Source organism: Furipterus horrens, unplaced genomic scaffold (assembly GCF_987537825.1).
Source record: "Furipterus horrens unplaced genomic scaffold, mFurHor1.1.pri manual_scaffold_7, whole genome shotgun sequence".
In the NCBI taxonomy this organism is placed as follows: domain Eukaryota; kingdom Metazoa; phylum Chordata; class Mammalia; order Chiroptera; family Furipteridae; genus Furipterus; species Furipterus horrens.
Window position 1 is genome coordinate 75317874 of NW_028327177.1, and position 15535 is coordinate 75333408.

General features: G+C 39.9%; 1 protein-coding gene across 1 annotated transcript in view; it reads right to left on the reverse strand.

Annotated features, from left to right (window-relative positions):
* GXYLT2 (glucoside xylosyltransferase 2) overlaps positions 1-14025 on the reverse strand; it is a 250017-nt gene extending 235992 nt beyond the window's left edge. The window contains exon 1 of the mRNA XM_090282922.1: positions 13578-14025. Coding sequence (XP_090139048.1) covers positions 13578-13852 — 275 coding nt within the window. The 5' untranslated portion in view covers positions 13853-14025. The remainder of the gene's footprint in view (positions 1-13577) is intronic.
* Between the last annotated feature and the right edge of the window lie 1510 nt (positions 14026-15535).

The following is a 15535-nucleotide window of genomic DNA, read 5'->3' on the forward strand; positions in this document are numbered from 1 at the left end:
GACAGGAGTTGAGCCTTGGCACTGCTGGATTAGAGAAAACCATCTGGTAACGACCTGTTTGGTGAGGATAGCGGAGGAAAAAGGGATGAGATGGCGTTTCTAACTGGGTTGGCTCCCTGAGCTGTGGCTGGAAGTACACAAAGGTTTTTTGGCGACCACAGGCTTCCCCAGAGAGGAATCAGAAGGAGAGTGGATCTCTGCCCACTGGCAGAGCCAGGAGAGGACAAGGTGGTATCTGGCACTGAAAGACAAGAAACAGCATACTGCTGTGCATGTGAGAACATGATTTTCCTTTATATTTTTCTCTTGTGTACTGCGGAGAGGGGAGGAAAGGTAGGGGGTGATAGGACATTCTTGAGGAGGGCAGGTAAAGAAGTGCGCTCACCCACTCCCCAACCCTCCCCTTGGGTCGTGAGGCCGTGCACAGGGAAGTGCCCTCATCCACTGGTCCAAGTGCACAGGGCCATGCATCCAGGTGCCCCTCAGACACAAGATCAGTGCCCCAATGGCCACAGGGAGGGCCCGCTGGGCACGCAGAAGACCATGCACAGACAATTCTGGCCAGCCCCAGTGGGCACCAGTCCGGAGTGCAGAACACTTGTGCGGGATCTGCTCCTGCCCGCCCAGGTGGGTGCGGGAACTGCGGGCTGCTGCGGCTCGGGAATAGCAGGTGGCAGTGACTAACAGATGCTCACTTCCACTGTGCACAAGTGTCCAGGGCCCCACCGCAAAGGGCGAGAGACCAACTCCTGGGGCGCAGCTCAGCAGGCCTGAGGCTAGCGGTTAGGCCACTTTGCACGCACCCGTGCATGCGCACGCACAAGCACCTGGGCCGGCTCCAAAAGGCACCAAAGGAACGCTGGCCACCGCTGCAAGGAACAGGAACCTCTGACCCGCCTCAATAGACCACCTGTGGATCCAGAAAAGGAAGACAACACACAAAGGCTGAACTGAGTAAAAAGTTTCCTTTTACATATTTTTTAAATTTTTATTTCTATTTTAGTTGTTTTATTTGTATTTTATTTAATTTTAATTTTTTTAAATTTCTTATTTTTAATTTTAATTTTTACTCCTTTTCTTAAAAATTTTTTTTCTTAAAAAACAGCCTAGATGCCCATCTGTAGATGAATGGATCAAAAAACTGTGGTATATTTACACAATGGAATACTGTGTAGCAGAAAGAAAGAAGGAACTCCTGGCATTTGCAACAACATGGATGGAATTAGAGAGAATTATGCTTAGTGAAATAAGCCAGGCAAAGAAAGCAAAATATCATATGGTATCACCTAATACAGGAAACTAAAGAACAACACAAACAAACGAACTAAATAAGACAGAGAGTAGAATAGTAGTTAATAGGGGGGAGGGAGAGAAGGGGGATAAATAAGGGAAGGGTCTAGTCAAGGAACGTGTATGGATGACTCATGGACATGGACAACAGGGAGGGATATGATTGCGGGAGAAGGGGTGGGCTGGGTTGGGGGAAGCAATGGGGAAAAATGGGACAATTGTAATTGAAAAAGCAGATAATAAAAGAAAAAATAAAATAAAATGGGACTTCAGACAAAAAATATATATCTCTTTAGTTTGTTTCATACCATCTCTCCTTCTCATCCTTCCTCTTTAATTTTGGTTTATTTGTTTGTCTGTCTAGTTTAGCCTCCCTTTCACACTAAATAAACAGGATATCACTACTATATAAATCTAATACTATACATTTCCACTTTCTTACTATACTCTGCATTCTTCCCTCTTTTTCTTTTATTATTAACATACAATGTAAATATTATCTACCATCTTGCAAAGTCTCGACACTACTTGCTACTATTATTAACCTATCATCCCCTCTCTCAAAAATCATATTTTTCCTCTTTAAAAACAACTCTTATCTATTCTTCCTATAGTATAAAAGCCCTAATCTCTCTACATTTATATTAATACTGGCTCCTTGGCTGACAATAGTGGGATAGAGGTGGGAGGTATTTTTGAGGGTGTAGGTTTCCTGCCTGGGCTGTGTGTTTATGTTTTTAACAGCATCTCCACAAAAGAACTCAAGACAAAGTGGACAGAGTGACTCTCAATCAACTAGCCAGAGGGAAGATCCCAAAAAAGAGCATCTGAAATATAACCAGACAGCATAAACAAATGACATAAAGGGTATCCCAAGAACATCAGGCTCAGGAGATCAAAGAGACTGCACCACTGAAACCCCCAGATCTCCTATAAAAAATCTCATACCACAAAGGTGGGAGGTCAAAGCAGACAAATCCAAAAAAACAAACAAAAAACAAAAAACAAAAAAAAAACAAGAAGAATCCAACATGGGAAGACACAGAAACAACCTCTCAATGAAAAAAAAAAGAGGAATCCCCAGAAAGAGAGCTAGATGGAATAGATATAACCCAAATATCAGACATGAAATTCAAAACAATGGTGGTGAAGAAGCTCAATATATTCAACAACCTCAAAAACAACTATGACAACCTCCAAGGAAGTTACCAACAGCTCCAAGAAAATTACAGGCAACTTACGGAGAACTACACCAGCATAAAAAAAGAATATAAAAACTATACCAAGAACAAGGAAGAAATGAAGAACACAATCTCTGAACTGAAAAACACAGTAGAATCAATCAAAAGCAGGCTAAACATAACAGAGGATAGGATCAGTGACTTAGAGGACAATGTAGAAAAAAATTACCAGACAATACAACAAAATAAAAATAGATTGAAAAAATATGAACAAGATGTAAGGGTTTACAGGATAGCATGAGAGAAATAATAAAAGGATCATCGGAATAAGAGAGGAGAAAAGGAGGAGCATGGAATAGAAAAGTTGATAGAAGTATTGACAAAAAATTTTCCCAACCTGATGAGAGAAAAAGTTATCCAAGTTCAAGAAGCACAGAGAATCCCAATGAAAAAGAACCCCAAAAAACCCACTCCAAGACACATCATAATTAAAATGGCAACATTCAAAGACAAAGAGAGAATCCTAAAAGCAGCAAGAGAGAAACAACTAATAACATACGAGGGAGCTCCAATAAGGCTATCATCAGATTTCTCAGCAGACACACTACAAGCCAGAAGAGAATGGCAAAAAATATTCCAAGCAATGGAAAACAAATGCCTACAACCAAGAATACTCTACCCAGCAATGCTTTGATTCAAAATGGAAGGTGAAATAAGGAGTTTCCCAGACAAAGGAAGACTAAAAGAATACATCTCCACCAAACCAGCACTGCAAGAGTGCTAAAGGGAATGTTTTAAGAAAAAGAAGAAAAAAAGAAGAGAGAAACACAGGTACCAAGGGAAATGAATACATGTCAATAATAACCATAAATGTAAATGGATTAAATGCTCCAATTAAAAGACATAGGGTAATGGGATGGATAAGAAAACAGGACCCACATGTTTGCTGTCTACAAGAAACACACCTCAAAACAAAAGATTTACACAGACTGAAAGTAAAGGGATATCAAAAAGTATTCCAAGCAAACAATATAAAAAAAAAAAAAAGCTGGGGTAGCAGTACTCATATCAGACAAAACGGATTTCAAAGCAAGGGCAATAAAAAGAGACAAAGAATGACATTTCATAATACTTAAGGGAACAATCCATCAAGAAGATATAACCCTGTTAAACATATATGCACCCAACTTAGGAGCACCCAAATACATAAAGAAAACACTAGAAGACCTCAAGAAGGATAGTAACAGTAACACACTCATAGTACAGGCCTTTAACACTCCATTATCAACAATAGATCTTTGAAGCAAAGAAACACCAAGGATATACAGGCATTGAACAGCACACTAAACCACATGGACTTAACTGATATATATAGAACTTTTCACCCCAAAGAAGCAAAATATATATTCTTTTCAAATGCACACGGGACATTTTCAAAGATAGACCACATTGATAGGACACAAAACAAGCCTCAACAAATTCAAGAAAATTGAAATCATATCAAGCACCTTTTCAGACCACAATGCCTTGAAACTAAAAACCAACCTCAGAGAAAAAAAATCAAAGAAACCCAAACTCATGGAGAATGAATAACATGATATTAAATAATGAATGGATTAACAATGACATCAAAGAAGAAATCGAGAAATTTATGGAAACTAATAATAATGAACACACAACAGCCCAAAACCTGTGGCACACAGCAAAAGCAGTCCTAAGAGGGAAGTTCATAGCAATACAGGCATATCTGAAAAGGATAGAAGAATCTCAAAAAAAAACCTAACACTAAAGCTACAAGAACTAGAACAACAACAACAAAAAAAGCCTAGGGCAAGAAGAAGGAAGGAAATCATCAAGATCAGAGGAGAATTAAAAGACATAGAGACCAAATAAACAATTCAAAAGATCAATGAAAGTAGGAGCTGGTTCTTTGAAAAAATAAGCCAAATCGACAAGCCCTTAGGCAGGCTCATCAATAAAAAAAGAGAGAAGACCCAAATAAACAAAATCAGAAACGAAAGAGGAGAAATCACGACTGATATCACAGAAATACAAACAATTATAAGAAATTACTAAAAACAACTGTATGGCAAGAAATTTGACAACCTAGAGGAAATGGACAAATTCCTGAAAACATACAATCTTCTAAAAATGAATCAAGAAGAAACAGAAAGCCTGAATAGACCAATAACAACTAGTGAAATTGAAGCAGTAATCAAAAAACTCCCGGCACACTAAAGTCCTGGATCAGATGGCTTCACAGGCGAATTCCACAAAACGTTTAGAAAAAAACTAACTCCTATCCTCCTCAGACTATTCCAAAAAATCCAAGAAGAGGGAAGACTCCCAAACTCATTCTATGAAGCCAGTATTACCCTAATTCCCAAACCAGGTCAAGACACAACTAAGAAAGAAAACTACAAGCCAATATCGCTGATGAACATAGATGCTAAAATCCTCAACAAAATATTGGCAAACCAGATCCAGCAACATATTAGAAAGATCGTACACCACGATCAAGTGGGATTCATCCCAGGGATGCCAGGATGGTTTAATATTTGCAAATCAATAAATATAATACATCACCTAAACTAAATGAAAGACAAAAAACACATGATCATATCAATAGATGCAGAAAAAGCATTTGATAAAGTACAATACCCATTTATGATGAAAACACTCAGCAAATGGAAGTAGAGGGAGCATACCTTAACATAATTAAGGATATATATGAGAAACCAGAAGCCAACATCATACTCAATGGACAAAAACTGAAAGCATTCCCCCCTGAAATCAGGAATAAGACAAGGCTGTCCACTCTCTCCACTCCTATTCAACATAGTCTTGGAAGTCCTAGCCACAGCAATCAGACAAGAAAAAGAAATAAAAGGCATCCAAATCAGTAAAGAAGAAATAAAACTATCATTATATGCAGATGACATGATAGTATACCTAGAAAACCTTATAAACTCCACCAAAAGACTATTCGATATAATAAGCGAATTTGGCAAAATAGCAGGGTACAAAATAAATATACAGAAATCTAAGGCATTTCTGTACACCAACAATAAAATATCAGAGACAGAGACAAAAAAGTAAATACCACTTACCTCAGCAACAAGAGAAATAAAGTACCTAGGAATAAACTTAACCAAAGAGATAAAAGACCTGTACTCTGTAAATTACGTAACATCGAAGAAAGAAATTAAAGAAGATACAAATAAATGGAAGCAAATACCATGTTCTTGGATGGGAAGAATCAACTTCATCAAAATGACTATAATACCCAAAACAATTTACAGATTTAATGCAATCCCTATTAAAATACGAATGACATATTTCACAGACCTAGAACAACTACTTCAAAAATTCATATGGAACCAAAAAAGACCCCGAATAGCCAAAGCAATCTTTAGACAGAAGAACACAGCAGGAGGAATCACAACACCAGACATCAAACAATACTACAAAGCCACTGTGATCAAAACAGTCTGGTACTGGCATTAGAACAGACATTTAGATCAGTGGAACAGAATAGAGAGTCCAGAAATAAATCCCGGAACATACGGTCAACTAATATTTGATAAAGGAGGAAGGAACATAAAATGGAATGAGAAGAGCCACTTTAAAAAATGGTGCTGGGAGAACTGGACAGGGACGTGCAAAAAAATGAAACTAGACCAGCAACTTAAACCACACATGAAAATAAACTCAATATGGATCAAAGACTTAAATGTAAGCCATGGCACCGTAAAAGTCCTAGAGGAAAACATAGGCAGGAAAATTTCAGATATCCCACGTAACAATATTTTCATGGATACATCTCCTAAGGCAAGAGAAACGAAGGGAAAAAAAAAATGGGTCTACATCAAACTAAAGAGTTTCTGCTCAGCAAAAGAAAACATCAGCAAGATGAAAAGGAAACCAACCATATGGGAAAACATATTTGCCAATGACATCACAGACAGGGGACTGATCTCCAAAATATATAAAGAGCTGATACGACTCAACATCAAGAAAACAGACAACCCAATTAAAAAATGGGCAAAGGACCTGAACAAACACTTCTCCGAAGAGGACATACAGAAGGTCCATAGACACATGAAAAAATGCTCAACAGCACTAGCCATCAGAGAGATGCAAATAAAAACCACAATGAGATACCACTTTACACCAGTCAGAATGGCCATCATCAACAAATCAACAAAAAACAAGTGCTGGCGAGGATGTGGAGAAACGGGAACCCTACTGCACTGTTGGTGGGAATGCAGACTGGTACAGCCACTATGGAAAACAGTATGGAATTACCTCAAAAAACTAAAAATGGAACTGCCTTTTGAACCAGTGATTCCACTGCTAGGATTATACCCGAAAAATCCTAAAACCCTAATTCAAAAGAACTTATGCACCCCTATGTTCATAGCAGCACTGTTTACAATAGCCAAGTGCTGGAAACAGCCTAAGTGCCCATCTGTAGATGAGTGGATCAAAAAAAGTGGTACATTTACACAATGGAATACGATGCAGCAGAGAGAAAGAAAGAACTCCTGCCATTTGCGACAACATGTATAGAACTAGAGAGAATTATGCTTAGTGAAATAAGCCAGGCAAAGAAAGCAAAATACCATATGATATCACCTAATACTGGAAACTAAAGAACAACATAAACAAACGAACTAAATAGGACAAGGAGCAGAATAGCAGTCAATAGGGGGGAGGGGGGAGGGAGAGAAGGGGATAAGTGAGGGAAGGGTTTAGTCAAGGAACGTGTAAAAATTACTCTTGGACATGGACAATGGAGAGGGATATGATTGTGGGAGAAGGGATGGGCTCGGTGGGGGGGAGCAATGGGGAAAAAAGGGAACAACTGTAATTGAAAAACAAAAAAATAAAATAAAATAAAATCTCTCATGGAGAAGAATTTCAAATAACTTATACAGATACTCCATTCTCAAGGAAGAGAGCTTAACTCCCACTCCTTATGTGTGGACTGTGCACAGTGACTGCCTTCTGAAGTGTACAGTATGGAGGGTGGGGTAGAGAAGAGTAAATTCACAGTGGAGAATTCTGGCACTACCTCAGCTAGGTGGCTAAGGCCAATATTAGCAGTTATAACTCAAGTTGATAGTATATACACTTGATATAATGTGATGAAAATGGCGCTTTGCCTCTATAGTTTTCCGCCCAACAATTCATAACCCCGTATTATCATGAATAAAACACCCAACACAGTCCAGTGGTGGAGCACCCTAAAAAATACCTGACAAGTGCACTGCAAAACACTCAAGTATATGAAAAACAAGGAAACTTTGAGAAATGGCCACAGCAAAGAGAAGCCTAAGGAAACAATACAATTAAATATAGTGTGGTATCCTGGTTGGGATGCCATGACAGAACAACATCAGGTAAAAACTAAAGAAACCTGAATAAACTAAACACTGGTAATAATGTATTATATTAGTTAATTAATTGTACTAAATGTATCATATTTGTGAAGGTTTTAATAACAGGAAAAACTTCGTACAGGATATAGGGAAACTGTACTGCTTTCTCAATTTTTCTAGAAATCTGTTCTATAAAACTGTTCTAAAAATTAAAATATATTAAAGGGAAAAAATTCCTTCTCTTTTAATAATCTTACTTTTAAATATCCTCACTATTCTCATAAAAGGCATAAGATTGTTTAGAATATTGTTAAATAATATGTAATTTAATCATGTAAGTGAAGTGTCAGCATAGTGCTGGCACAAGGTAGATGCTGCACTCATTCATTAGTCCATTCAACAAATATTTATTGAGTACCTACTATAGGTCATCTTTGCTCTAGGTGCTAGCAGTACATGAAGTGTACATAGAGGAGTGGGGAGAAGCAAATAAAAGACCATGTTCATGTAATAATGAGTGCTATAAAAATATACTAAACAGAGTACGGGAGTAGAGAATGATAGGGAAGGTTCTGTTTCTTAAGGCAGCTGAGAGGACCACTGAGGAGGTTAATATGAAAGGACAGACCTGAAAGAAATGAGGAAGCTAGTGATACAAGGATGTGAGCAAGGAATATTCCAGCACAGGAAACGAAAAGTGCTGAGGTAGGAATGAGCTCAGTGCATTTGAAAGCCAAGGTGGTTGAACTGGAATGAGTGAAGTAGACAGTGGTTGGAGACAGGGTGAAAGAACTAAATGGGGTTGAGGTCAGACAAGTGCTTGAAGGCCACACTAAGAAATTGATTTTATTCTCAGTGTGAAAGGTTCTGTCACTGTAAGGCTTTAACCAGGAAAGTTATTCAGTGTGGTCTACATATTTAAGATTATTCCAGCAGCTGCATGTAAAATGGACTACAGAGGGCACTAGAGTAAAAACATGCAAACCAAATAGGCTACTGCAGGAGTCCAGATGTGAAAAGATGGTATTTCAGAAACTGGTGGTACCATGGAAGTGGTAGAAATAGTGCAAGTGGGAATATATTTTGAGATAGAACCAGTTAGGACTTACTAATTATGTAAAGAGGTTGCAAGTTGCAGGGGGCTGGGGGAATTTACAGACTAATCAATTAAAAGGTATCTGAATAGAAGCCCTGACTGCTGTGGCTCAGTGGATTGAGCATCGGCCTGCGAGCCAAGTGTCGCTGGTTCGATTCCCAGTCAGGGCACATGACTAGGTTGCACATCAGGTCCCCAGTTGGGGTCGCGAGTGAGAGGCAACCACACAGTGATGTTTCTCTCCCTCTCTTTCTCCTTTCGCCTCTCTCTAAAAATAAATAAATAAGTAAACAAACAAATAAATTATTTAAAAAAATAAAATAAGAGGTATCTGAATAGAATCAACAGTCATAGGACATAATATCATAGATGGTACCCAAGATCTGGGAACGTTCATGTGCTCTGGTCCTATCAGCAAATTATAGGATGGCCACAAACTTAGCATTTTACTATGTAACATTATCCCTCTTTAGTGAGAACTTTATTCAGGCTAAAACATTCTAAGAAGACTTATCTCAGAGACCAAAGGGAACTGCAGGAGATGGTGTCTCTTGATGAGCAATTATATATGGTTCCTTTCATCGGAGCATCTGGGGAGGCTGCCAAGTGGAATGTGTTTATCTTCCCTCTTTGCCTCCTCCCACAAAAATTCCAGGAGGGCAGCAACTCCATTGACTATTGTAGAATGAGTGCCTGGCCCAGAATACATGTGCAATAAACATTTGCTGAATGATTGCGGAAAAAATGGCACAGGAATACTGCAGAGCATATATGTAGCCTAAGTCTCCCTTAGCAATCATATTTTAAGAGAAAACAGCACTATCCAGGCCAACACAGAAGGAAAAGAAAAAAGTGCAGAAGGTTGAGGTTGAATAATCACAGGAGTTCTAGACCAGAGCTAACAAATGACAAACAGTGATTTTGCACGAGATGCACAAAGGGCTGAAACAATCTTTGTTGGGATTTTGCAGCTAAACTTGATATCATCACAGAATCACCAAATGTCAAAACTGGAAAGGGTCTTAGAAAACTTTGGATCAATTCACTCATTTTACATATGAGGAAATTAAGATGAAATATCTTGGGACTAAAACCCAATTCTCTGAATTCCAGATGCCACATTCCTTTTTTACATGGCAGAGCTTGGCAATTATAGTAAACTTCCTTTCCCATGTGTAGGTTCAAAGAGGAGTTTTCAGAAGCAAGCTGCAACCCAGCTGGCCTGAAAACTGAAAGGTCACTGGTTCGATCCCCAGTCAGGGCACATGCCTGGGTTGTGGGCCAGGCCCTCAGTTCAGGGCATGTATTGATGTACCTATCACACATAAATGTTTCTCTCCCTTTCTTTCTCCCTCCCTTCTACTCTCTCTAAAAATAAATAAAATCTTTAAAAATAAAAGAAAAAGAGCAAGCTGGATAGATTCTAAAGTTTATTCCCAAGTTAGATACCCCTTTTAAAATTCAGTTCTGTGAAAACCTCTCTCAATAAACTTGTCCTCTTATCTTTCAGTGACAATGAGGCAGCCCACTACTCTTCCCTTTTTGACATAGCTGCCAGGAAGCTTAGAACTAAATCGAACACTTAATCCTCATAATAATAGTGGCCTCAGTTTTTGACAAACAGTACTTATTTCCCCCTCCTCTTTACATCTTTTCACTTTTTGTAAGTATTTCAATGGCAGTATTGTACACTTTTTTTTACTGTCAGTCATGTCAAATTCTGTTTGGAATTCAGCCAGGTGTAAGTCATCAATAAACCAAAATAGAAAGATTTCATTTCTCTTGTGCACTCAAACTGTTTTCAGATCCCAACCTTGACCTAAAAGCTCAGATTTTATCTCCTGGCTTTATATTTATAGAGAGTAGAGGCCACCACAGAACAGATTGCATACACATGACTAATTACAAAATTGTAGGGTCTGCCTGATAACTGGACAAGTCCCTGGAAACTTTTCTGAAATTAAAACAAGATGTGGAAGGAAAGTGCTATTTACTATGCTGATGTGGCAGAACTTCACTGACAGCATTACTCTGGGGGAGTCAAGGCAGCCCAGTCCACAGTCAGTGAGAAGGTGGTAAACTGTGTCACATATGATTCCAAAATTCTGCTTACAACTCCCCCAGGGACTGAGAAATGAGATCCTGTAGCCTTCATCGCTTCTGGATTCTAGCCATGTAGAAATTAAAGCACTAGTTTTCTGAAAACATGAAACTTTCTTTTCCCTCCCTAAAATAAAATTCCTCCTAAACCACAAAAATTTAACCCAGGCAAGATTATAAATGCAATAAAGGAGTACATACAGAGATCTTTCCTCCTCCTTTATTGCTTCACAATCTTCTGTCTCCATTTCTGTCTAGGTAGTAAAAGAAATATTAATAAATCCCCAAAAAATGCCAACTTCTCCAGAGGGCACTAGACTTTTATGTTTATGCATTTGAGCTTGAGAATTCCTGTGGCTCTTTTATCTTTCAATCTTACCTTTTTAAATTTTGTTCTCTTTATTCCTATGGTGTTCGCCACAGTTTTCATGATAATCTAAGAGATAGGTTCCAAAAAATATATAAATGACATCCAGGGTTTCTGTTGCTTATGGAAATAGTCCTTCCCTGAATTATCCATTTAGATTCTGTTCACGATCTCTTCCTGGTCAAAGCCAACTGGTTCAGATAGAGACAAGAAAATGCTGTCCCAACATTCCAAACACCTTGAAGAATGAGACAACTGCAAAAATCTATGCTGTTTTAGAAAAATCTCAGAAAAATAGTAAAATGTAGGGAAGACTAGTGTATGACATCAGCATAGCATGTAAGAGTTCAACCTGGGCCCAGCTGCTGCTGGGCCTTTATCCTTATCTACTACATGTTATCTATGAACTCTGGACAAAGTACCCTCATGTAAAATGGCAATAATATTAGTGCTTGCTTCACAGAGCAGGCCCTCAAACTTTGGTGTGCATTAGAAACAATGGGATGGTTGTTAAAACACAGATTACTGATCTCACCCCCACTGATATAGTGGGTCCAGGACAGTGCCTGAGAATCTGCCTTTCTAAGAATGCGCCAGGTGACACTGGTACTGCTGGTTAAAGGTCACACTTTTTTTTAAGATGTTATTTATTTTTAGAGAGAGAGGAAGGGAGGAAAACATAGATGTAAGAGAGAAACATTGATAGGTTGCCTATGCTACCCTCCCCAACTGGGGACATAACTGCAACCTGGACATGTGCCCTGACAGAAAATCGAACCGGCAACCTTTCACTTTGCCCGATGATGTCCAAGGCCACACTTTGAGTACCACTATCATAGTGTTATGGTGAAGATGAAGTGTTAATATACATAAACTGTTAACAATAATGGTTTTTATGTACTGCTGTTAGCACTGTGACTGGTTAGCTATGTCAAATGGTATCAGTTATTATCTTACAGGTTGTTCTGTCAACTTACAAATCATAGTAAACATGTAGTTGAACCGTAAGACTTTATAAGAAACCTCAGTATACAGAAAGAAAAAAACCCTATTAAGTTCCTAAAAGAAATATCCTTTTTTAAAAGAGCAAATACATTTATGAGGGTTTGTCAGTGGTTCTAAGTACTTAAAAGCGATTCTGTAGATCACTGGGGTCCCCCCCCCACAAAATCTGTCAAAACCCACCTGTACAGTTATTGAAGCAGGAAAGAAGATGATACAGCTACTTCTTGAGGTTTTGTTTCTTTTCTCTTACAGTAAAAGCGCTGAAACACATTTAGTTATTATGGCCAAAAAGAATTCTTTAACTCAGTTCCAGTAATTAAGGAGCCCGGCAAATGTGGACCTTGAAAAGGCAGTTAGAAATATCAGCAGCTTTAAAAGAGTAAAGGAAACACTGTGGCTGCAAGACAAGGGGTCGCCACAGCAAAGGAAACAAACACGATCCCTAACCTGCCAGGGTGCCAGCAACCTTAAGGCCAAAGATAATACTCTGATGAAAAGCTGTGGTGTATTAAGCTTTGCTTAGAGAAAAAGAATTCAGTATCAAAAATACTGTCAAAGGTTAAGATGTTTACTCTGTAGGACTGACTTGAGTCAACTAGTGCGAGGCACAGGGAAACCCTCACTGTATCCTTTCCCGCCGCTCATCAGTATCACTCCTTTCAAAGAGAAAACCTAATCAACTTGGGTTGAGTGTCTCTTCCTTCTAAGCACAGAGTGATTTGACGTTCAACGACAGGCAGCAAGTTTTTGGTAAACATCTAACTTTTCCAGCTAAATCACATCTATGCGTTTGGTAAAAACTGTCCGATGAAAGAAGAAAATTAAAGAAAGCATTCTTGCATTGAAAAATTAAACGGTACATGTTTACCAGAATGCAAAAATAAGCCTTGCCTCAACAGTTTTAAAAAAATGTAATAAACAAACCACTTCCCCCAACACTTCTTTGGAAAATGTATATGATTATTAGCACTAGCCGTCAGGTCGACTCCACGAAGGTGGTTCTTCATTTCTAGCAGGTTAAGAAATAGAAATGGGCAGCTCTTGGATGAACTTGAACTCTGTCCCTCCAGCCCAAAGCCTCCCATAGACTTGGCACAAGTGGAGAGGGGTGAGACAAAGGTTCCCAGACAGGACTCTGGGTTGCCAAGACTCACCTCGCCAACTTTTCCAGGCTCACCGCGCTCCCGCGACCCGCTCGGGGCCGCAGACGCGATGGCCGGCGCCTCCGAGCGCCTTGGCCCGCCTGGATGGAGGTGCCTCGGCCAAGTAGGCGCGCTGAGGACGGCGCGGGAGGGCGCTGCAGGGCGGACTCGGGGTGCGCAGGAGGTGCTGGGGGTTCCGTGCGGCTAGTGCGCAGAGTCAGCAGCGCGAGCAGCAGCGCTGACAGTGCTAGCAGGAGCAGCACAGTCGCCTTGCTGCGGAGCTTCATGGTGCTGCTTGGCAGATGCAGCCTTGGGTCAGCGCGGCCCCTCGGAGCATCGCAGCACTCTGGGCGGCGGTGGCAGTGGCGGTGGCAGCGGCGGGGCCAGGGGAGCAGTGTTCAGCGGCCGCCTTCGCCAGTGAGTCCGGGACTGGGGTCTGAGCTCTGGGACTCAGGGGGCTGCAGAGGAAGAGGCGGTGGAAGAGGAGAAGGAGTAGGAGGCCCAAACAGGGCTAAAGTAGGGACAGCCCGCGCCTACCGTACTGTGTGGAGTAGCTGCCCATCCGCCCACCTTCCAGCCTTCACAAGCTCCAGTTGCAAGTAGCGCAGCCTCAAAACCTCTCATTTCCTCATTTACTCACTCAAACACTCTTCCTTCCTCCCTCTCTTCCTTCACACCTTCTCAACCTGTTCCATTCCCTTCCCTTGTTTACTTCCTCATTCACTCATACATTAACTTATCCTCCCACTTCCACCCACTCTTCCTACTGATTCCCTAATTATTCCATGCATTTGTCCCTGTTGAGTTTTCTCCATCTAAGCACTCCTGTACCTATCCATACATCCAATCAGGCAAAGACATCTCTATTCTGTTTGCCCAGTACAAGGCCTGACATTTGATGGGTATCTGTTGGATCAAATCAGTTCAGATCCATGTAGTTTAAAGAATTTATAAAATCAATTGCAAAGCATGAGTTTGAAATCTGACCTTGCTGCTTATTGGCTTGGTGATGCTGAGCAAGTTGCACAGTTTTCCTGAGCTGGAATTTTCCTACATGCAAAATCGGAATGATTATACTGTTCTCCACAAAGGCATTTTGTAGGCATTCAATTAGGGGAAAAGGGGACAACTGTAATTGAAAAACCAAAATAAAAGAAAAAAAGAAACTAGCACAATGCTTGGCTATAGGTGCCCAATAAAAGCTCTGTGGTAGTTAGCACAATAAAATGTAGCTTATCATATATACATATGAGATAGAGTAATAACTTCACAGCGAAGTTAAAGGAATGGATTCTTCTGAGACTTTTAATAGCCTTAGATACCAGATCAAGGTTCCAGCATTCCTCAATTAATGTTTTAGGGCATCCCCAAATCTGAAGCATTAGGACACATCATCTTATTATTCATCATGAATCAGCCAGCATTTTATTGACCCTCTTTTTAGCATGGCAACAGAACAAAACACCAGGGTCTCTGAGTTTCTGCAAGATTCCATGTTGCCTTACAAATCACCTAAAATTCAATTAAATTTTGAGTTATTCTCACATCAGCATTATATTTTAATTATTTGAGAACTCATTATATTTAAAGTTCTAGGAATGAGAACATTCAAACATGTGGAACCTATTGCTCATCAAGCACCTAGGAAATGAGAGGGTATAAGCACAAACAAAACATTGGTTCTCAGTGAGGGTGAGGTACTTTCCCAGGAAGCATTTGGAATTGTGGAAACGATGTTTTGGGCTGTCACAACAAATGGCATGTACTACTTGTATATGCTAAATCTTCTACAATGCTCAAGTCACTCTAGCACAACAAAAGTAGTGTCCTGGGTCAAATGCCAACATGGGGGTCCTGTTGAGAAACACTGGGCTAAGGCCTGATGTTTAGGTCTTGCAGGTTTACCACTATTATGTTGGTATGTAGCCCAGTGAAGTTAGAATTCCTAGATCTGTTTTGTTACCTTCCCT